Genomic DNA, 22,802 nt, shown 5'->3' on the forward strand with positions numbered 1-22,802 from the left:
TTACCATCAACTTACACAAGGAATACAGCAGGGACATTAGGTTTAGATAGGAAGATCAGGAGTTCAGTTTTGGTCATGTTGAATTTGAGATGTCAAATCTTCACTTGGATGCTGTTAGGTAACCAGTGGATATATGTTAAGGAATGAGGTATGAGTTGTAATTTTGGGAGTCATTGACATACAAGTAGTATTTAAAGCAATAAGACTGGATGAGATCACCTAAGTAGTGAGTATAGATAGAGAAGAAAACAAAAACTGGGTCCTAGGCTGTTTAACATTAGGAAGTCAAGAAGAAAAGATGAAATCAGCAAAGAAGACTGGAAAGGAAGAAGGAAGGAAGAAAATTAAGAGACAGAGGTGTTCTGGAAGCCAAGTAAAGAATGTTTTAAAAGGAGTTAGGAGTGATCTGTGTTGAGTGCTCTTGAAAGGTCAGATAAGATAAGGATTGAGAATTGACCATTGATTTAGCAAAGAGGAGGTAATTGTTGTTATGAGAAGAGCAGTTTTGGTCGAGATAGTGGCAAAAACTTGATTGGAGTAGGTTTTAAAGATTGTGAAGCAAGGATTTGGAGATAGTGAATATAGACAGCTCTAGAGGATTTGCTGCAAAACGGAGCAAAGAAATGGGGCAGAGCAGGTAGGGGAAAAGGGATGAATAAAAAGATTTATTGGGTTTCCCTGGTGGCGCAGTGATTGAGAGTCCGCCTGCCGATGCAGGGGACATGGGTTCGTGCCCCGGTCCGGGAGGATCCCACATGCCGCGGCAGCGGCTGGGCCCGTGAGCCATGGCCGCTGAGCCTGCGCGTCCGGAGCCTGTGCTCCACAGCGGGAGAGGCCACAGCAGTGAGAGGCCCGCGTATCGCAAAAAAAAAAAAAAAAAAAGATTTATTAATTTTTTTAAGGTGTATGAAATAACAGCATGCTTGTTCTTACTGTATGTTGATGCAAATGATCAAGTAGAAGGGGAACAATTGATGATGTGGGAGAGAGGGAAGAATTGCTGGAGCAATATCTTTGAATCTGAAAAGGGAATAGGATCTAAGATTTTGTCATTAAACCGTGTTCTAAATGTTTTATATACAAAACAACAACAAAAAAAGCCCCAAAAACTAGAGCTGTTGTTAATCATTACGTTTAGATTATTTCATTTATTTAGGTCTAAATTTATCTTCAATAGTTTTAGTGAAGATGAAGAATAGACTAAATAAACCCAAATTACTCTCTTTTGTGGGACACACGTAGCCTAGAGAATAGGATACCCAAATAAAATTCGAAGTAACTAAAAATTAGGCTCCAGTTACCACAGAGTAGTGATAAACAGGGACAAAATATTCATTGTTAAAAAATGAAAGTACCTTATGGGGACTGATTAGGAATTGTGGCTTAATAGTTAAATACTAGATATTTTCATTAAATAGATAATGAAATTTGACTTGTCTTTTTTAATTGAAAAAAACTGTAGTTTCCTTTTTTCCTAAAGGTGTAGCTAGTTTGAACCAGAGTGCACTGAGCCGTCCAATGCAAAGGAAGCTGGTGACACTTGTAAACTGTCAACTGGTGGAGGAAGAAGGTCGTGTAAGAGCCATACGAGCAGCCCGTTCACTTGGAGAAAGAACTGTAACGGAACTAATACTACAGCACCAGAACCCTCAGCAATTGTCTGCCAACTTATGGGCTGCTGTCAGGGCTCGAGGATGCCAGTTTCTAGGGCCAGGTAAGATAGATCACTGTCTTGCCTTTCTTGTTGGCTATCAGAGCTAGAGGATGCCAATTTCTAGGAGTAGGTGAGAATACTCAGATTTATACTTACAGATATTGACATAATCAAAGATAAATTAGTTTTTATTAATCATAATTTATATGATAAACAGTGTGATAGTGTTTTAGAATGAATTTCTCATTTCTTTAAGAAAAGTGACACAGATCCAATTTTACAAATTAGAAAAGTGAGTTAGAGAGAGGCCTAATGATACACAGGTAGTAAGTAAAGAAAAGTAAACCTTTTTATGAAAGAAATTAAAAGTTCATGATTGTCTTTAAAATTGGGAAACAAATTATTAGAAAAAATAAGAATCATCAGGGGATGATTCCTTTATAGTTACCATCATCTACATTCTGTTTAAAAAATCTTTACCTGTACCCAGGTTATGAAGTACTTTCCTTTGTTATCTTCTTGAAGCTTTATTGTTTTGCCTTTCTTATTTAGAACTATAGGCTAGGAAGAATTTGTTTTTGCAAAGGAAACTTTTTTACTAAGTGGCATTGGGACCACTGGATAGACATGTGGAAAAAGATAAAATTGGATGTAATTTTTTTTCTTCTTCTATTTCTTTTTTTCATGGATGTATTTCTTTTTTAAAAAATATTTTTCTATTTATTTATTTATTTATTCTTAGCTGCATTGCATCTTTGTTGCTACACGTGGGTTTTCTCCAGTTGCGGCAAGTGGGGGCTGCTCTTCGTTGTGGTGCGCGGGCTTCTCATTGCAGTGGCTTCTCGTTGCGGAGCATGGGCTCTAGGCACATGGGCCTCAGCAGTTGTGGTGCACGGGCTTAGTAGTTGTGGCACGCAGGCTCAGTAGTTGTGGCACACGGGCTTAGTTGCACCGTGGCATGTGGGATCTTCCCGGACCAGGGCTTGAACCCGTGTCCCCTGCATTGGCAGGCGGGTTCTTAACCACTGTGCCACCAGGGAAGTCCGCATGGATGTATTTCTTAATACTCCTTAGCTACATAAATCCAAGTAGGTTAGAAATACTTATGATTAAAAAATAAATTGTATAGGTAGTAAAAACAAATACATGAGTGAATTCCTTTATAACCTAGGAGTAGGAAACACTGTTTTCTTTGGCTCCACATCCAGAAGTGATAACAGAAAAGACTGGTATTTGACTATATAATTTTTTTAATTGCATCATAATAAAACATCGTAAGAAAAATTTAAAAAAAGAGAAACTTGGGGAAATATTTATATCACATACAGAGGGCTAATATAACTAATGTATAAGGTACTTGTAAAAACTCAGAAGAAAAATACCAACCACCCAATTAAAAAATTGACTAAAGGTGGAAACAGACAACTCAAGGGAAAAAGTAATGTAAATGGTCCTCAAACAGATAAAAATGTGCTCAGTCTTTCTCATATTAAGAGAAATATACATTAAAATTATAGTGAAATACCATTTCTCACCTATCAGATTGGCAGAATTCAAAAGTCTGACAACTTTTGTCTCTTGTCAAGGCTGTGGGAAAACAGGTGCTTTCATCCAGTAATAGTGGGAATGCAAAGTGGTGCAAACTTTAAAGAGAGGGATTTATCAATATCTAGCAAAATCACCTCTGCAGCTACCCTTTGGCCCAAAAGTGCTATTTCTAGGAACCTGTCCCATAAATATAGCAAAAAATGCAGAATGCATAAAGTTATAAAGCACTGTTTATAACAGTAAACAGCTGGAAGCAACCTGAATGTCTATGAATAGGAGACTGGCTTAGTAAACTGGTATATATCCTTCCAGTGGACTACCATGCATCTGTTGAAAGTAATGAAGAAAATGTATATATTCTTCTGGGTGTGATTTCTAGATACATTAAGTTAAAAAATAAAAGCAAGGTGCAGAATAGTGTACCTGTTACAGTAAAGCACACTTTTAAATAGGGAAGGGAGAGAGAGACAACCATTTTCTAATTATTTGTTTGTATTTTCCAAAGGAAGCAATGGTAGGAAAAATTTAAAAATAATAAACATGTAGAGTAGGGAAGATCCAAGAGAAAGCAGATAGAGACAGAGGCTAGATCTCGCTCAGTGTATGTTGATTTGTAGTTTGTACCCATGTAAATGTTTTATGTAATCATAAAACAATTCTTAGTAAATATAAGTTTTTAAAATTTAAATAAAATGAATAAAACAAAAAAACACCTAAGAATGAAAAGCTAAAACATTCATAAGTTGGTAGCATATTCATCAGGAATGAACTATTTCAGGTGACTTTAGAACACAGTGTTTTTGATTTTTATATTCCTAGTGTGATATATAATAAATCCTAAATTGTATTCACCAGTCATATTGTTTATAATTCTATTGGTATTGTTATTTTGAAACTATAATACAGACACATAGTAGGATAAAGCAAGTAGGTAATTATGTCAATGCCATCAGGAACCAAGGTTTTTGGCATTTAAAAAAGAGAGATACTTTCTTAAAAAAAGAAAATATGAAATCAAAGAATTTATGTAAAAACCCTGCATTCTTAAATTTGAATTGGCAATATAAGTACAGACTCATTTATTTTTCTTTTTCTAGAAAATGACTGTTTCCTAGCTCTGTCTACTTAAAAGGCTTGGAAGCAATGAATAGCCATAGCACCCAAAGTGTGGCCTTTAATAAATACCATTTCCTACTAAAAAGAAGCAGGGCTCTTTTAATAAATTTCTTATCCCAGTTCTAGGGTAGAAAAGTACAAGATGAACCTGGGAAGTCTTGTGCTAGAAAGCAAAAAAGCTATTAAAGACCATCAGAATCTTGTCAAAAGGACAGAATCTGAAAAGGCTCCCACTGGACAAAAGTGGGACAATCTGAACCTCCAAATGAATAATGACTATAATGGATTGAACACATAAAATGTGTAAAAATCCATGATCTTGTAATGATAGTACAGAAAAAATAAATTGGTTATCTTTGGCAGTTGCTGGAGCACTAACACATTATGCTAAAAATTGGAAAAGGAGTAGAAAAACATCAAGCATGCTTTTTCTGACTTTCCTTTTCAAATTGCTTTCAAGGACAGTTTCTCAGGGTTTTGAGGGTAGGTTTCTCTTTTAGCAAAATTCCAGCTGATAAATTTAGAAAAACAATGTTAAGGTTAGAAAAGTCACATAAAATGAATTAATAATGGGTCTAGGCAAGAATTATTATTGGCTGTTAAAGCCAGTAGATGAAAGGTTAATAAATGAAAAAGGCCGAAACCCACTGATCAATTTTAACATTACTAAAAGTGAGACATCTAGGTCTTAAGTATCTCCTGATGTGATACATAGAATAAGGTGTATGCTTGCCACCCCCCAAAAAAAAACCCAAAAACTAAAAACTCATTCTGAATCTAATCAGGTCTCTAGTTTACATGAAATAAGGAGGATAAAGGAACATCACAAATACAAAATTAGCCAAATCGAGAATGTGGGGGTATTGTTTAGAAAAATGATTGTTTCTGCAACAAATTATTTTCTTTTAAACGGGTGGGAGAGTGGGGGAGAGCTAGTATAGGGTTTTTTTTTTTTAAAGCTTGAAGACATACAAACCAAAAGCAATATATGGACTTTATTTGGATACTTACTCAAAGAAACCAACTATAAGAAGAAATTTTGAGACAGTGGGAGAAAATTCAACCTGAACTGGGTATTAGATGATATTAAGGAAATATATTACTCTTTTTAAATATGATAATGGTGTTATGTTAATTTAAAGTTCTTACGTGTTAGAAATACATAATGAATTATTTAAGGATGAAGTACTATGTTATCTTGGATTTGCTTCAAACCACTCCAGCCAAAACAAACTAGAAAAGTGGGTAATGAGTAGATGAAACCTTAGTGTCAGCCGCTGTATTATGGGTACATGTTATCCCTACTTTTGTATATGTTTAAAATTTTCCATAATACAAAGTTAAATTGAAAAATAATTTTTAAATCCTTATTTATATATAATTTAAGAATGCTTACCTGTGGATATTTCCTCATGTTTATTTACCTTACCTAAGAAGCACTAGACTAGGTATCAAATATTCTTTGTTCTATAACTCGACAACAAAAAGATAAACAACACAATTTAAATTTGGGGGCTTCCCTGGTGGCGCAGTGGTTGAGAGTCTGCCTGCTGATGCAGGGGACACGGGTTCGTGCCCCGGTCCAGGAAGATCCCACATGCTGCGGAGCGGCTGGGCCCGTGAGCCATGGCCACTGAGCCTGCGCGTCTGGAGCGTGTGCTCCGCAACAGGAGATGCCACAACAGTGAGAGGCCCGCATACCACAAAAAAAAAAAAAAAAAAGGGCCAAGAACCTAAATAAACATTTCTCCATAGAAGATACATAGATGGCCAAGAAGTACATGAAAAGATTAAGGAAATGCATTATCATTAAGGAAATGCAAATCAGAATCACAATGAGATACCATACCCACTAGGTTGACCATAATTTAAAAAGTGGAAAATAAAAAGTGTTGGCAAGGATGTTAGAGAACTTGGGAATGTAAAATGATGCAGCCTCCATGGAAAAACAATTTGGCGGTTCCTCAAAAAGTTAGATGTAGAATTACCGTATGACCCAGCAGTTCCACTCCTAGGTGTATACCCAAAGGAACTGAAAACAGGTATTCAAACTAATACTTGTACTCGAATGCTTATAGCAGCATTATGCACAGTAGTCAAAAGGTAGAAGCAATCTGGATGTCCATCAATCCTGATGAATGGATGAACAAAATGTGGTATATTTATAAATAGAATATTATTCAGCCATTTAAAGGATTGAGAAACCGATACATGCTACAATGTGGATGAATTTTGAAAATGTTATTTTAAGTGAAAGAAGACAGACAGAAGGTCACAATATTCTGATTCCATTTATATGAAGCATCAACAAAGGTCAATCCATAGGACTAGACATTAAGCTAGTGGTTCCCAGAGACGGGGGTGGGGGTGGGGGTGCGGTCAGGGGTATGGGGTGTGACTGATTAATGGCTATAGAGTTCCTTTCAGGTGATGAAAATGTCTTAGAGGGCTTCCCTGGTGGCGCAGTGGTTGAGAGTCCGCCTGCCGATGCAGCGGACACGGGTTCGTGCCCCGGTCCGGGAGGATCCCACATGCCGCGGAGCGGCTGGGCCCGTGAGCCATGGCCGCTGAGCCTGCGCGTCCGGAGCCTGTGCTCTGCAACGGGAGAGGCCACGGCAGTGAGAGGCCCACGTACTGCAAAAAAAAAAAAAAAAAAAAAGAAAATGTCTTAGAGCTAGATAGAGTTGATGGTTGTACAACATTTTGAATTGTATACTTTAAAATGGTTAATTTTAGTGACGTAAATTTTACCTCAACTTTTTAAAAAGTCCTTGGTTCTAATTATAATTTTGTTGCTAACTAGTTGTGAAACTTGGCCTAGTCACTTAACTTTTCTGGGCCTCGATGTCTTACTTGGGAAGAGAGGGGTTTGATTTTTAATCTAGATTCTAGATCTTTCAGTTCCATTGTTTTCATTGAGAGTCAATATATTTTTAACTTTTTAATTCTAAATAATTTCAAATTTACCAAAAAGTTGCAAGAATAATGCAGAGAATTCCTATATACTCTTTATCCATATTCACTAGTTTTTAATATTTTGCTATATTTGTTACATAATTCACTCTCTTTTCTGAGCCATTGAGAGTAGGTTGCATATTTCATGCCCCTTTACCCCTTGCACTTAAGTATGTGTCCTGCAGAAAAACAATACATTCATCAAATTCAGAAAACTTAACATTTGTACAATGCTGCAGTCTATAGTTCATACTCCAATTTTGTTGGTTATTCCAAAAATGCCTTTTATGGCATTTATTTTCTTTCATTTTATGATTGAGTCTAAGATCACGTATTGTATTTATTTGTCATGTCTCTTTTTAGTCTTCTTTAACATAGTACCATTCCTCAGCCTTTCTTTGTCTAATGTTGGTATTCGTGAAGAATACAGGCAGTTATTTTTACAGAATATTCCTTAATTTGGGTTTTTCTCATGCTCCTTCATGATTAGATTCAGATTATACTCTACCTCCCTGGCTGGAAAACAACATAAATGGATGCCTTCTTTAGGTATTGCGTCCAGGGGCTAATATCACTTTTAAATTATATACAAAATAATTCTGACAGGCAAAGCAACATTCTCATGCATTAAAAAATTACCATTTATCTTAAGACTACTATGTGTTCTCTACATGTTATTTAATTGTCACAGTAGCTCTGTGAGTTTTAAAAATGAGGGCTTTTTTTCACTTTTAACATTATCATTATCTAGTTGACTACTAAATACCTACAGAAGATATATTTTGTTTAAGTTCTGTTGACTTGTGTTCTGTTTGGTTGTTTAGTAGGACGCATGTTTTCTTTTGCTTGGTTTCTTTTTAAGTAAACTGTATTTGCACACATGTGATGGCCTGTTTTTCTGCTAAGTATTTACAGGCTTCAGATAATGAACCACCATAAACTAATACCCAAAGTAGTCTGACAGGTCTCCTCATTTATCATGAACTCATGTTCTTTACTTCTAGCTATGCAAGAAGAGGCCTTGAAGCTGGTGTTGCTGGCATTAGAAGATGGTTCTGCTCTCTCAAGGAAAGTTCTGGTACTTTTTGTTGTGCAAAGACTAGAACCAAGATTTCCTCAGGCATCAAAAACAAGTATTGGTCATGTTGTGCAACTACTGTATCGAGCTTCTTGTTTTAAGGTAAGTAGCAAGCAACCATCTAAACATTACATGCCTGGGTGTGAGATACCTGGTATGGGTGTTACCTGGTCTAAAGGCCCCAGAAATACAGAATGCTTACAAGAGTTAAAAGGGGGCTTCCCTGGTGGCGCAGTGGTTGAGAGTCCGCCTGCCGATGCAGGGGACATGGGTTCGTGCCCCGGTCCGGGAAGATCCCACATGCTGTGGAGCGGCTGGGCCCGTGAGCCATGGCCGCTGAGCCTGCGCGTCCGGAGCCTGTGCTCCACAACAGGAGAGGCCAAAACAGTGAGAGGCCTACGTACCGCAAAAAAAAAAAAAAAAAGGGTTAAAAGGAAGCTTTGCTTTCTGCATTTATTGCATCTGTGATACTGCATATGTGTGATACTACTATGTGTGGGTGTAAGAACACATACGTGAAGGTGTCAGTAACACTGTGAGGAAAATACTTTGGTAAACTTGGCTCTTGGAATAGTAAAAGTGAACTAAAGAAGCCTACTTCATTAATGTTTACCATCTTAAAAGGGAGTCAGGAAGCATACTGAAAACTTCATAACAGTAGGTAATGTTTTAACTTCCCTATTAATTATTTTTATCTCTTTCTCTGTGGTGATTAGATTAAAGCCTTTAATCTGAAGATGGCCCGTATGTTGTCTTATGGATGACAAGAGAGTGAAAAGTTGAGGATACTGACCCACTCTGCATTTAGATGGTGGGGTTTTTGGCAGAGAGGATAGGGATGAACCCTAAGTTATTTAGAAATGTAGTTTCATTGTCAAATAGGCTTATGGGTGGTGACAGTTACTGAGAGATGTGGAAAGTAGGCTGAATCCTTGACGTTTCTGCATGTTACAAGAATATAGGTTACTGGTGGGGACTTAAGAAGGGCCCAAGGACTTGGAAATAGAAAGACCCATTGGCTTCTTATAAAGCAAAACATCTATAAAGTACTTCTATAAAGTAAAACATCTGAATTTGAAGCCAAAGCTTATTTAAGCTATTTTGCTGGTTTTATAGTCCAAGAGTGAAAACAGTACAGGCAGAAAGGAGGTTTTCTTGGCACTCTGCTTAGTTTGAGATAACAGGTTAATTGATGATGGAAATATGTTCAGATGAGTTCACTTATCTCCACCAGTGAGGGTTGGACACTATCTGCCTGATAGTTACAGTGCTTGATTGTGTTCTTAGGGCAACAATTGAAATGAATCTCTGGTTCCTCGAACATAATGTTTTTGGCTAAGCAGGCAAATTACAGAAATCATTTATCATCCTGAAGTGACTGGCTTGGTTCTCACACTGTGTATTGTTGACTTAATGTTGTTTCTTTTCCTCAGTGGTATCATATAGATTTGTGGTTTATGATTGTCATACATCTACAGCTGCTCCTAATATCTGACATTTGAATAACACTACGTTTAGAAAGATTTCAGTTTCATGCTCCCATTTCATCTTGTACTGCTGCCCTGTAGTTTAAAATGTTGAAACCAGTGTTTACATGAATCAAAAGATATCATGCTGACAGTTGCCAAAAGGCCTCTCTCCAGGGGCATTTAATAAACTCACCATTGTTGAAGGTCTTTTCCTTGATTATAGGCTTAGAGACCTGAATTTTGGGGGTTCCTCAGGAACAGAATCACCACAACCAAGGTCACATACTACATATTATCAATTTTATAAGTTTTTTTTTTTTGCGGTACACGGGCCTCTCACTGTTGTGGCCTCTCCTGTTGCGGAGCACAAGCTCCGGATGCGCAGGCTCAGCGGCCATGGCTCACGGGCCCAGCCGCTCCGCGGCATGTGGGATCTTCCCAGACTGGGGCACGAACCTGTGTCCCCTGCATCAGCAGGTGGACTCTCAACCACTGCACCACCAGGGAAGCCCAAGAGAAGTACAACTTTTAACTGACTTTAATTCTCATGTCATAGCTATTTTCCTGTAGAAGAGTATCAAACCTTTGCTTGCTTAGCATGGAATCAGAACAAGGGGAGTTAATGATTCTCTTGTTTAATGCAGTGATTCTAAACTGAAGATACATCAGAATCACCTCTGGAGTTTTGAAGAGTATACATTTGTGGGTCCCATCCCTCGATATTTTGATTTGGTATATCTGATACCAAACTATACCAGTGAGACTTGAGCATTCATATATACTTGTTAATTATGCGGTCCTTGAAACCAGGGATTCTGATTACCTGAAATTGTAGTTTTCAAAGCTTCATAGGTGATTTTGATGCACGTTTATAGAACTTCAATAGGACCAGGCTCTGTTAGCCACCTGTATACATCTTACAACTCAGGTGGATAGATGTTCATGCTGCCCAAGAGGCACCCTGTACCTTGGTGGTTGGATGAATGTTACCATCCTCTGCTTTTTTGGGTTTCTTTTTTCTGTTTTGGATTAATAATTCCTCCTTTTGGGCTTCCCTGGTGGCGCAGTGGTTGAGAGTCCGCCTGCTGATGCAGTGGACACAGGTTCGTGCCCTGGTTCGGGAAGATCCCACATGCCGTGGAGCGGCTAGGCCTGTGAGCCATGGCTGCTGAGCCTGCGCGTCCGGAGCCTGTGCTCTGCAGCGGGAGAGGCCGCAACAGTGAGAGGCCCGCATACAGCAAAAAAAAAAAAAAAAAAATTCCTCCTTTTGTTTCCTCAGTGTTTCTTTTTTTTTTTTCTTTAATATTTATTTATTTATTTGGTTGCACCAGGTCTTAGTTGCAGCATGTGGGCTCCTTAGTTGCGGCATGAGAACTCTTAGTTGTGGTATGCATGTGGGATCTAGTTCCCTGACCAGGGATCGAACCCAGGTCCCCTGCATTGGGAGCGTGGAGTCTTACCCACTGTGCCACCAAGGAAGTCCCTCCTCGGTGTTTCTTTAAGTAGGTTATTTTGTGATTTCTAAGTTATACTCTGCTCTTTCTTAAATTCTATGTAAGTCTGTGTTGATTAGAATTTTGGGTGTCCCATACTTTTTTATAATGTATTTATATATTCTCAAAGAGAATTGTGAACTGATACTATTAAGTTAACTCTCAGATGATAACTTGATTTCCCCACCTTCATGTTCTTGGGGTCATATTACTGCTGTCTCATGTGCCAACAACAGCAATCAAGACTACCAGTGAGGTGGTCGAGGGAGATTTTCATTTCCTGATGAGAAAATCATCAATTTGAATAGTTTGAACTATTTGTTCAATCTAAGTTTCAGAGCCTGTACTCTGCCTAGGTATTCTGAATTCTAACCAGGTATCAAATTTCATTGTGGCCATTAGCAAGTTTTAATGGTTCAGAAATAAGTGTGTATCATTTATTGCGGAATTATGTAGCCACATACCTGCATGTTTAGATAATTAGACAGTTACTAGGACATGTGAAACTCTACCTTTTGAATTTATGTTTTTTAATCACTTAAGTATAGATTAAAGCTATAAAAATACCCTAATAAATTTTGTGGTGGCAGAAAATTTCTTAATTTCTTAATCCTCACCCATAGCACTAATGTTTGCCTAACGATCATGTCCCTCTTCTACTTAAAAGTCCTCAGTGGTTTCCCATTCCGTACAGGATAGTATAGTCATACCTCAGATATTGCAGGTTCTGTTCCATACCACTGCAGTAAGGCGAATATAGCAATAAAGTGAATACAGCAATAAAGCGAGTCATAAATTTTTTGGCTTCCCAGTATATATAAAAGTTATGTTTACACTACACTATAGTCTATTGTGTGCAATTTCATGATGCCAAAAAAGTATGTACTTTAATTAAAAAATACTTTATTGCTAAAAAATGCTAACCATCATCTGAGCCTTCAGCAAGTCGTAGTCTTTTTGTTGGTGGGGAGTCTTGCCTCAGTGTTGATGGCTGCTGACTGATCAGGGTGGTGGTTGTTGAAGGTTGGGGTGTTAATGGCAATTTCTTAAAATAAGACAACAATGAAGTTTGCCCCACTGATTGACTCTTCCTTTCACAAATGATTTCTCTGTAGCATGCAATGCTGTTTGATAGCATTTTACCCACAGCAAAACTTCTTTCAAAATTGGAGTCAGTCCTCTCAAACCTCGCTGCTGCTTTATCAACTAAATTTATGTAATATTCTAAATCTTTTGTTATCATTTCAACAGGCTTCACAGCATCTTCACCAGGAGTAGATTCCATCTCAAGAAACCATTTTCTTTGCTCATGCATAAGAAGCAGCTCCTCATCCATTAAAGGTTTATCATGAGATTGCAGCAATTCAGTCACATATTTAGGCTCCACTTCAGTTCTCGTTCTCTTGCTGTTTCCACCACATCTGCAGTCACTTCCTCCACTGAAGTCTTGAACCATTCAAAGTCATCCATGAGGGCTGGAATCAACTTCCTCCAAACTCCTGTTAATGTTGATATTTTAACCTCTTTCTGTGAATCACGAATGTTCTTAGTGGCATCTAGAATGGGTGAATCCTTTCCAACCGGTTTTCAGTTTTCTTTGCCCAGATCCATCAAAGGAATTACTATCTATGGCAGCTCTAGCCTGACAAAATGTATCTCTTAACTAATAAGACTTGTCAGAATTACTCCTTGATCCATGGGCTGCAGAATGGATGTTGTGTTAGCAGGCATGAAAACAACATTAATCTCACTGTATATCTCTATTGGAGCGCTTGAGTGACCAGGTGCATTGTCAACGAGCAGTAATATTTTGAAAGGAATCTTTTTTTCTAAGCAGTAGGTCTGATCAGTGGGCTTAAAATATCTAGTAAACCATATTGTAAACAGATGTGCTGTCATTTGGGCTTTGTTGTTCCATTTCTAGAGTACAGGCAGAGTAGATTTAGCGTAGTTCTTAAGGGCCCTAGCTAGGATTTTTGGAAAGGTAAATGAAGATTGGCTTCAATTTAATGTCACCAGCTGTATTAGCTCCCAACAGGAGAAGCTTTGAAGCTCTGAAGACAGGCACTGACTTCTCCTGTCTAGCTATGAAAGTCCTAGATAGCGTCTTCTTCCAATACAGGACTGTTTCATTTACATTGAAAAATCTGTGCTTTAGTGTAGCCTCTTTCATTAATTATCTTAGCTAGATCTTCTGTATAACCTCCTGCAGTTTCTACGTTAGCACTTCCGGCTTGCTTCATCTTGTAATTTTATGTTACAGAGTCGGCTTCTTTCCTTAAACCTCATGAACCAACCACTGCTAGGTTCAGACTTTTCTTCTGCAGTTTCCTCACGTCTCTCAGCCTTCAGAGAATTAAGGGGAGTTAGGGCCTTGCTGTGGATTAGGCTTTGGCTTAAGGGAATGTTGTGGCTGGTTTGATCTTCTATCCAAACCAATAAAACTTTCTCCATATCAGCAATAAGACTCTTTTGCTGTCTTATCATTTGTGTGTTCACTGGAGTAGTGTTTTTAATTTCCTTTAAGAACTCCTTTGCATTCACCACTTGGCAAGCTCTTGGCACAAGAGGCCTAGGTTTCAGCCTGTCTTGGCTTTCAACATGCCTTCCTCACTAAGCTTAATCATTTCTAGCTTTTGATTTAAAGTGAGAGATGTGACTCTTCCTTTCACTTGAAGCCCTTTGTGGGGCTGTTAACTGGCCTACTTTCAATACTGTTGTGTCTCAGGGAATAGGGAGACCTGAGGAGAGGGAAAGAGGCAGGGGAACACCAGTTGATAGAGCAGTCAGAACACACATTTATCCGTTAAGTTCACCATCTTTTATGGATGTGGTTCATGGCGCCCCAAAACAACAATAGTAACATAAAATATCATTGATCACCATAATAAATGTAATAATAATGAAGTTTGAAATATTGCAAAAATTAACCAAAATGTAACACAGAAACATGAAGTGAGTAAATGCTGTTGGAAAAATGATGCCAATAGACTTGCTTGACACAGAGTTGCCACAGACCTTCAGTTTGTAAAAGACACAGTACCTATCGGTGAAGCACAATAAATTAAATGCAATAAAACAAATTGTGCCTGTCCCCAAATTTCTCACCATAGTATACAATGCCCTCTGTGATTCTTCTCCAGCCTACATCTTAGCCTTTAATTCCATGTGCTCTGCTCTTTCATGTTTCTGTTTACCACTTGCTACTCTTTTGAGAATTCTATTCCTCACCCTTCTTTGCCTGGGGAACTCCTGTTCATTCTTTGGGACTCAGTTCATGTAGCCTTCTGTTGGGGGAAGCCTTCCCTGATACTCACCCTTCCCTCCCCCACCTGTCAGATTTAATTGCCTTTCCTTTACGTTGCCATAGAGTCTTACAATAGCACTTATACTATAACTTTCTATTTACAAGTTTCTTCCCTACCACCTGCTGAGCTCATTGAAGGAAGGCAGAACTATGTATTAGGTTTTGTAAGTTCTGCTTTGTTCCCAAAAGAATTTGTGGTGAGGACATTATTTTCTTTGTACCTTCTCCATGTAGTATCTGATAGGCTATAGGTACCTCCCCCATCTAAAAAAAAGAAAAAGTTGTTTGGGGAAGGAGAAAGAGCAGAGTAATTCTGATGGGTTTTTCTCTCCTTTCTATTTTTTAGGTTACCAAAAGGGATGAAGACTCTTCCCTGATGCAGCTAAAGGAGGAATTTCGGAGTTATGAGGCTTTACGCAGAGAACATGATGCCCAAATTGTTCATATTGCTATGGAAGCAGGACTCCGTATTTCACCTGAGCAGTGGTCTTCACTTCTGTATGGTGACTTGGCGCATAAATCACACATGCAGTCTATCATTGATAAGGTTTGTGAAATTAGAGATGCTGATTTTATATCATTCTGCTACATTGGAGAGTATTTGAATCTTTTGAAGGGAGTAAAGAGACAACCAATTGGAGAGTCCTGTTTTTACATATAAAACTGTTATAAATATCTTTCTTTTTTATTATTTTCTAACTTTTAAAATAAACTAAGGGGGGCAACAGGGAAGCAAATACAGGATGTTAGCATAAAAGGAGCCTGGCTAACCAAGTCTGTCATTTATCTATATTCTGACACCGGATAGCTAATAAATAAGTTTTCTAAGTGTCTAAGTTTAGGTTTTTTTTTTGTTTGTTTGTTTTTTATTTTTTCGGTACGCAGGCCTCGCACCACTGTGGCCTCTCCCGTTGCGGAGCACAGGCTCCGGACGCGCAGGCTCAGCGGCCATGGCTCATGGGCCCAGCCGCTCCGCGGCATGTGGGATCTTCCCGGACGGGGGCACGAACCCGCGTCCCCTGCATCGGCAGGCGGACTCTCAACCACTGTGCCACCAGGGAAGCCCTCTAAGTGTCTAATGATGAATTTCATAGGGCAGATTCTGAGGTGAAAATTTAATTCATCGTTGATACTCCTACTATGGAATCTGAAGACACTTGAAAACCTATTCAGTATGTTGACTAAATGAAAGCATTTGAATATAGACAGGTCATAAAAACCAGAGTAAAAACCATTCTGTTCTCTTTTTATGTTAGCTGCAGTCTCCAGAATCATTTGCAAAGAGTGTTCAGGAATTGACAATTGTTTTGCAACGAACAGGTGACCCAGCTAACTTAAATAGACTGAGGCCTCATTTAGAGCTTCTTGCAAACATAGACCCTAATCCAGGTATGTGACAAAATAATTGCTTATACTTTTTCTACCTTTGAGGTAAATAACACAAGAGACTTACTGCTAACAAATTCTTTTCGTCATCCCATCCCCTTGGTGGACTATACAGATGCTGTTTCACCAACTTGGGAGCAGCTAGAAAATGCAATGGTAGCTGTTAAAACAGTGGTTCATGGCCTTGTGGACTTCATACAAAATTATAGTAGAAAAGGCCATGAGACACCTCAGGTAAGCACATTTATTGCACTTCTGACTGTTCTTAAATTTTTAACAGGGCATCCTGAACATCTTAACAAGCTGTTTGGTTAATGGACTCCTTATGTGACTCCACTCTCACATAAGTTTTTATTGTCTCTCTTCTTTTGAGAGAAACCCAAGTTTTAGTGCACCTGATAAATAATTCATAGTACAGCAGCAGTTGGAGGCGTACCTTGAATATGAGTTTACTGCAGGTTTTTTTGACCAACTCTATAGATCTGATTCCTTCCAAGTATTTTGTCTAATTTTCTTCTAATGTGGGGAAATTGTCACTTTTTTCTCCTTTGCTGCCATACCAATGAATTCATGTTTGTATATGTGTGGAAGTAAATAAATAAGTATTTTCAGTGTCCTTTGAAGGAGTTATTTAAGGTAAAATCCTTCATTCTAGCAATAACGTCCATTTATTAAATCACTATGAGCCAGTCCCTATGTTCAGTATTTTACATATATTATTTCTAATCATCGCAGCCACCTGCAAGGTAATTGCTGTTCCCAAGCTGAAGTTTAAAGGTTAAATAACATATGTAAGGTCATGGTGGCAGTAAGTGACAGAACTGGTATCAAATCTACTCCAAAGTGATCTTTCCACTCTTCTGTCCTTATTCTATTAGAAGACATTATAATGTTCAAATCTTAACTGAAAGATGAATGTTTTATATTTATTAAGGTCTTAGAAATAACAATGACATTTTAGATTTTGATGCAAATTATAGCAGTTATGATGATGTTTTTATATTTTGCCTCATTATTTGTATGAACTTAGCTCCAAGCCTTAGAAGAAAGTTGTACTCTCAAATTGACAAATAAATTAGTATTTCTTAATTTTTAACTTCTGGGGTAAGTTGTATTCTCCCTTTTCCTGAGAACATTTAAGTGGACAAAGCTTCTGGCTTTTTTAATGTTTTTTGAAATTGGTTGCTTGATTTGGGTATCATAGTTTTGAGACAGCAATGAATTGATGAGAAAATCTTTTACTTTCATGGGCATTTTGTTGCCTGACAAATAAGTAACATAACATTTGAACCAGTTCCAGATAATCCTCAGAATGAATATCTAAAATGCCAGCTCAGGGTTATGCCACATAACTCATAACAGGAAACAATGCAGTGGTAGTTGTGTCAGCACAAGAATTACTTATCTAACATGAAAAAGAATTAAAGGTGTAATCATAAAATTCTGGAGTCCCAAGAGTGAGTGACAACTGGAATCTTCACTTTTCCAAACATTGATTTTCTTTTCATAGCCTCAGCCAAACAGCAAATACAAGACTAGCATGTGCCGAGATTTGCGACAGCAAGGAGGGTGTCCACGAGGAACAAATTGTACTTTTGCGCATTCTCAGGAAGAGCTTGAAAAGTAAGTTAGGAGAACTCTCTTTTATTTGGGATTAATTTTTGGTCATTATGAAAGTGTTATATAGAGTCTTAAAGTTTGTGATGGGTTTCAAAGATGCAATCAAGTTTGCATTGTGGAAGTCTTTAGATTGAAAAATAACCTTTTCTTTTGAAACCACACCTTGTTGCTTCTGGCAGCATGGTTAACATAATAAGTGACTTAGAACCTTATTCAGCTGTCATATTTTAGACCATTGTATATCTGGAATCCATGTTTCTGCTAAACACCTGTGCAGAATGAAAGTTTTCTTATGTTCACTCTTACTTGCTCAGGTTCCATTGAAGGTAACAGCTGAGTCCCAGGTAAAATGGTAAAGCAGATACATTTTCTTTTTATGGTTTTTGGTCTTTTTAACATTCTTTTTTCTGTCTTCTTTTCCCTTTCTCTTGTCCTATGGGTAATCCCTTTTTCTATGTCCATTTACCCCAGACATAAAAGTAAATGGATATAAGCTGTAATATGTGTTGTCCAAGTTTTTGTTATTTTGTTTTTTAACCAAAACATTCATCATTGAGATCTCACCAAAAATTGATTCCAGCCTTTCTACTGAATAACTGGTCTTTATATCAACTCTTAATGGACATCTCTCTTGTTTTTAGACATTTTAAACCCGATTTGAGCTAATTTTCTCCTCTTATACGTCTTCTCTTGTGTATATCTTCTATCTGCTATCCCTAAGTGTACCCCGTCCAGCCAGTTATACGTGCCATGTTATAGGAATCATCTTTGCCAGCTTTCACCTGCTTGTCTTAGTCACCAGGTTCTGTCAGTTCACCTTCCTATATATTTCTTGACTCTTCCTTGTTCTTTCTGTCCTTATAGTCTAAGCTGTCATCCCCTTTTCTTGATCCATAGTTGCCTCCTAACTAGTCATCTTACAGCTATCGTTGCCCACCCCCAATCCCATTATTCCCCCCAAAATAGGGAGAACTTTACACATAAGGCTCATTGCAGGTAATGAGACTTGGGCATCCCTGTGGATAAACATGTAAAATCTGCTCTGGCCCGCAAGACTCTGCGTCATCTAGTTTGTGCCTGCCTTTTTTATCTCATCTCACAACGCTCCCTAATTTTATTGTATACTCAAGCCACGCTGACTGTTTGTCAGTGCCATGCTCCTTCCCACCTGAAGTCTTTTATATAATGTGGTTCTTTCTAGCCTTGTCTTTGGAGCTTTCCCTGTGCCTAGCTCATCCTTTCTTTTTCAGGGGCATCCCCCCAGTATTTCATACTAAACCAGGTTCCTCTTTTTCCTGCTTATCAAAATTATAATTAACTTATGGAGTCTGTCTTGGGGGTTGACAAACTTCTGTAGAGATGCAGTTAGTGAATGTTTTCAGCTTGGTGAACCATTCATTGATCTCAGTCAACCCACTCTACTCTGCCACTGTAGCAAAAAAGCCACCATAGACAATGCATAAAATGGGCATGGCTTTAAACTTTATTTACAAAAACAAGCAACTTTGACCCATAGGTGATAGTTTGCTGACCCCTCATCTATTTATTGAATGTCTGCCTTACTGAAGTGTAAGGTCCATGGACTATATATGCATCTTGTTTATTATTGTCTCCTCTTTTCAGTGGCTAGCACTGGGCCCTGCACATAATGAGCTCTACAGCAACAGCAGTGTGATAGAAGATAAATGTGTGTGCATTAAAAAGAAGAACAGAAACATGCTTCCCTTCTTACTATCCCCCTGCTTCTCCCAGACTGGAAGATCCCAGAGAGGCTGCAGGAGTCTTAAGAAAAAAAGGGTGCTGTTTGCATCTAGTCTAGGCAGTTCTATATGATGTATACAGAGTTTTACATCAAGATGATTTTTTAGACTCGAGATATTTTGAGCTTGTCCATACCTGAAGTAGAGCTTTTTAGTTAAAATAGAGCTTTTTAGGGGACCTTGCTTGGGAGCACTTAAAAAAGAGAAGAAACTGTGTGATTTCATACTCCACTCACAACTGGTGCCCACCTGAAAATCCGTTTTACCTCTTACACCTTCAAATTGGCTTCCTGCTCTCCATCTCCAGTTTCTACTTCAGAACTTTATTATTTCTTGCCTGAGCTTATATTGGTAGCAGTAAAAATAATAATAGCCAAATTAGTCAGTCAAATTTTGTGCCAGGTGCAATGTTTAATGTTTCACGTGTTTACCCAATTTGTCTATTCTACTGCTATGTGGCTTTTTTTACTTAATTGATTAATTAATTTATATATTTATTTTTGGCTGTGTCGGGTCTTCACTGCTGCACGCGGACTTTCTCTAGTTGTGGCAAGCGGGAGCTACCCTTTGTTGCAGTGCATGTGCTTCTCATTGTGGTGGCTTCTCGTTGCAGAGCATGGGTTCTAGGTGCGCGGGCTTCAGTAGTTGTGGCTCATGGGTTTCGTTGCTCCGCAGCACGTGGGGTCTTCCTGGACCGGGGCTCGAACCCATGTCCCTGCGTTGGCAGGTGGATTCTTAACCACTGTGCCACCAGGGAAGACCTGCTATGTAGCTTTTTACATGCATCTCCCTATGTCTCAACCAAGATTTTCTTTCACAAATACGGGTTTAATCATGTCCATCTTCTGCTTTAAATTCTTTTTTTTTTTTTTTTTTTTTTGCTTTTTTTTTTGCTTTAAATTCTTAATTGGTTCCTCAGTATATCACTGGTTCTGGGCCCAATCTTGCTTTCCAGCCTTATTCCACCTTTTGCATTCTTTACTTTTTTAAGGTACATCCAGTTTACTACTATATGAATTCTTTCACTCTTCTTTCCTTTATACATGTTGTTCACTGTATCATATGCTTTCCTCTTGTCTGTTTGGAGAGCTCCTGTTCCTGATTATACTCAGGTATCATCTTCTGTCTGAAAACTTCCCTGACTTCCCAGGCAGTGTTAGTTGCTTTCTTCACTGTGCTGCCATAGTACTCTATACCTGGTAACTTTATAACTACCAGTTCTCTCACTGTATTGCAATTATTTATTTACTGGTGTGTATTTTCACTGGACTTCATTTATTTTATGGGTTATTCATCTTTATATTTTCTGCACTTAACAGGTATTTGACATGTAAACTCAGGATATTTATGTTGAAAGAGCAAATAATCTATAGTTCATATTTCCAACCAGCTTCACACTCTCTGTTGCTGTTAAATAAAAGAAGAAGAAGAAGAAGGAAAAACAGGGTAATACAAAGCATTAAGGAAGTGGAAGATGTCATTATCTCGTTGGTTAAAAAAATGCATGTTGCTACCCAGCTCTGGACTTTTTGAGGGCGGAGCCTTTATCTTAGCTTCTATAATGTACCGGGAGGAATTCAGCGAATGTTTAACTTAAATAAATTTTATCCCAGCCTGCTTTCTCTACTATACATATCTCTAACCAAGCAAATGCCCAGAATCTCTCTTAAGAATATTTGTGTGAATATATTTTAGAATTTAGGGTATTGGAATCCTGTTCCCAAAAATTGCTACATTCTGGAGAGTATCAAAAGCCTGAGGTCAACCAGCTCAAGAAATATTTTTAAAAATGGTTGTTAAGTGCTAGGTACTATTTGAGGTACTTCTAGTGGGGAAAGAAGAACAGTAAACATGTAAACAGACAATTTCAGTTACTGATAAAATGCTGTAAAGAAAGTCTGAGGTGGAAACAAGCTTGGCATGTTCAGGAACTAGAAAGAAAACGAGTATGCCTGGAGAATGAGAAGAATGGCAAAAGATAATGTTGTAGAGATTAGGTGAGGGCCAGACCATATTGGCTTGGTGGACATTGGCAAGGAGTTTGCATTTTATTTTGGAAGCCATTATAGGGTTTTATTCAAATGGCACAATGAGATTTTAATTTTGTCTTAGAATTGTCACTCTAGTGTCTGCATGATGTAGACCAGTTAAACTGCTGCAGTGGTCCAGGCATGAGATTAGTAGCTTGGTCCTAGGACTATAGTAATTGAGATGATGAAAAGTAGCCAGATTTGTGATATATTTTGGAAGTAGAGCTGATAGGACTGATAGATCGAATGTGGGGTATAAAGAAAAGAGAAGATCAAGGATGACTCCAAGGTTTGGGGCCTGCATAACTAAGTAATATCTTTTACGGAGATAGGAAATGCTTGGGGGTAGAAAATCAGTACTCTTGGCCATGTGAAGTTTAAGGATCACTCCACATTCATGAGGCAGATATTTATGGAACACCTAACATGTACCAGGCACTGTGCCGAAGATAGATGAATAAGGAACGCAGAATTCTTGCTCTCATGGGGCTTACATTGTAATAGAGAAGATCAACATAAACCAAATAAATAGAAAACATAATATCTGGTGCTGATTGGCACTACGAAGAAAAATAACAAGGTAAGGAGAAGGAGATTGGGAAAGGGGAGATATTTTAGATAAGATGGTCTGGGAAGGGATCCCAGAGGATATGACGTTTAAGCAGACACCTGAATGAAGTGATGATGCACTAGAGAAGAAAAGATAATTATAGGGGTGAAATCTTTGAGAAGGCAAATGGGCTTGGGACCTGGGTTGCAAGTGGAAAGATTGGCCTTAGTTAGGAATAGGAACTCTTCACCTCCTATTTTAGGTGGAGTGTGTAGTTACAGAAGCAGGAAGGTTGGCGGGATTGGTGTTGGAAAGATAATTAATTCTCCTCTGGTGTCATCTGTTTTCTCTGTGAAGTGGGAGGCAGTATCATCAGCTGTGGCGGGGCTCTGGGGAATGGAAGGGAAGAGGATGTTAGAGATAGGAAAGTGAATTTAGTAGAGAAGTGTATTAATGTAGTGCTTGGCCATTTTAAATACTTGATCATGATTTTGAAGAGAGTTTAGTCAGCATGATTGCATGATTTTTCTCTAGCAACATTCACCTACTTGAGCAGACACAGAATAAGAGAATAAGTAACAGATTGGATTGGGGTTTTACCAGGTGAGTTCAACAGGGTAATTGGACCAAGGGAATTAAAGGTATTTGTAAGGGAGGAATTAATGGTAGATAATGGATTCTGAGCTGGGTAAGGCAGGGAGCCAATACTTGAGGGAGCTCATGGATGACTTTAAAAGAATAGGAGGTAATTGGCTTTTTTCAACGGTGAGGTCCAGATTCCAAGCCTAAGTCTTTAGCTGCCTAGATGCCAGGAGTCCAGTATGTATCCCTGTTTG

The 22,802-nt window shown here is 38.3% G+C and overlaps 1 protein-coding gene and 1 non-coding gene across 3 annotated transcripts in view; both read left to right on the top strand.

Annotated features, from left to right (window-relative positions):
• Window positions 1–22,802, top strand: part of RC3H2 (ring finger and CCCH-type domains 2) — a 52,441-nt gene that overhangs the window by 12,095 nt on the left and 17,544 nt on the right. For both annotated transcript variants that reach the window (XM_032634055.1, XM_032634056.1), the window contains exons 4-9: window positions 1,481–1,714; window positions 8,278–8,453; window positions 14,967–15,167; window positions 15,877–16,009; window positions 16,122–16,240; window positions 17,517–17,629. In XM_032634055.1, coding sequence (XP_032489946.1) covers window positions 1,481–1,714; window positions 8,278–8,453; window positions 14,967–15,167; window positions 15,877–16,009; window positions 16,122–16,240; window positions 17,517–17,629 — 976 coding nt within the window. The remainder of the gene's footprint in view (window positions 1–1,480; window positions 1,715–8,277; window positions 8,454–14,966; window positions 15,168–15,876; window positions 16,010–16,121; window positions 16,241–17,516; window positions 17,630–22,802) is intronic.
• Window positions 15,677–15,787, top strand: LOC116756193. Its single transcript, XR_004350564.1, has one exon. It is a non-coding gene; the product is annotated as a small nucleolar RNA SNORD90 (small nucleolar RNA).

Source organism: Phocoena sinus, chromosome 6 (genome assembly GCF_008692025.1).
Source record: "Phocoena sinus isolate mPhoSin1 chromosome 6, mPhoSin1.pri, whole genome shotgun sequence".
NCBI lineage: Eukaryota > Metazoa > Chordata > Mammalia > Artiodactyla > Phocoenidae > Phocoena > Phocoena sinus.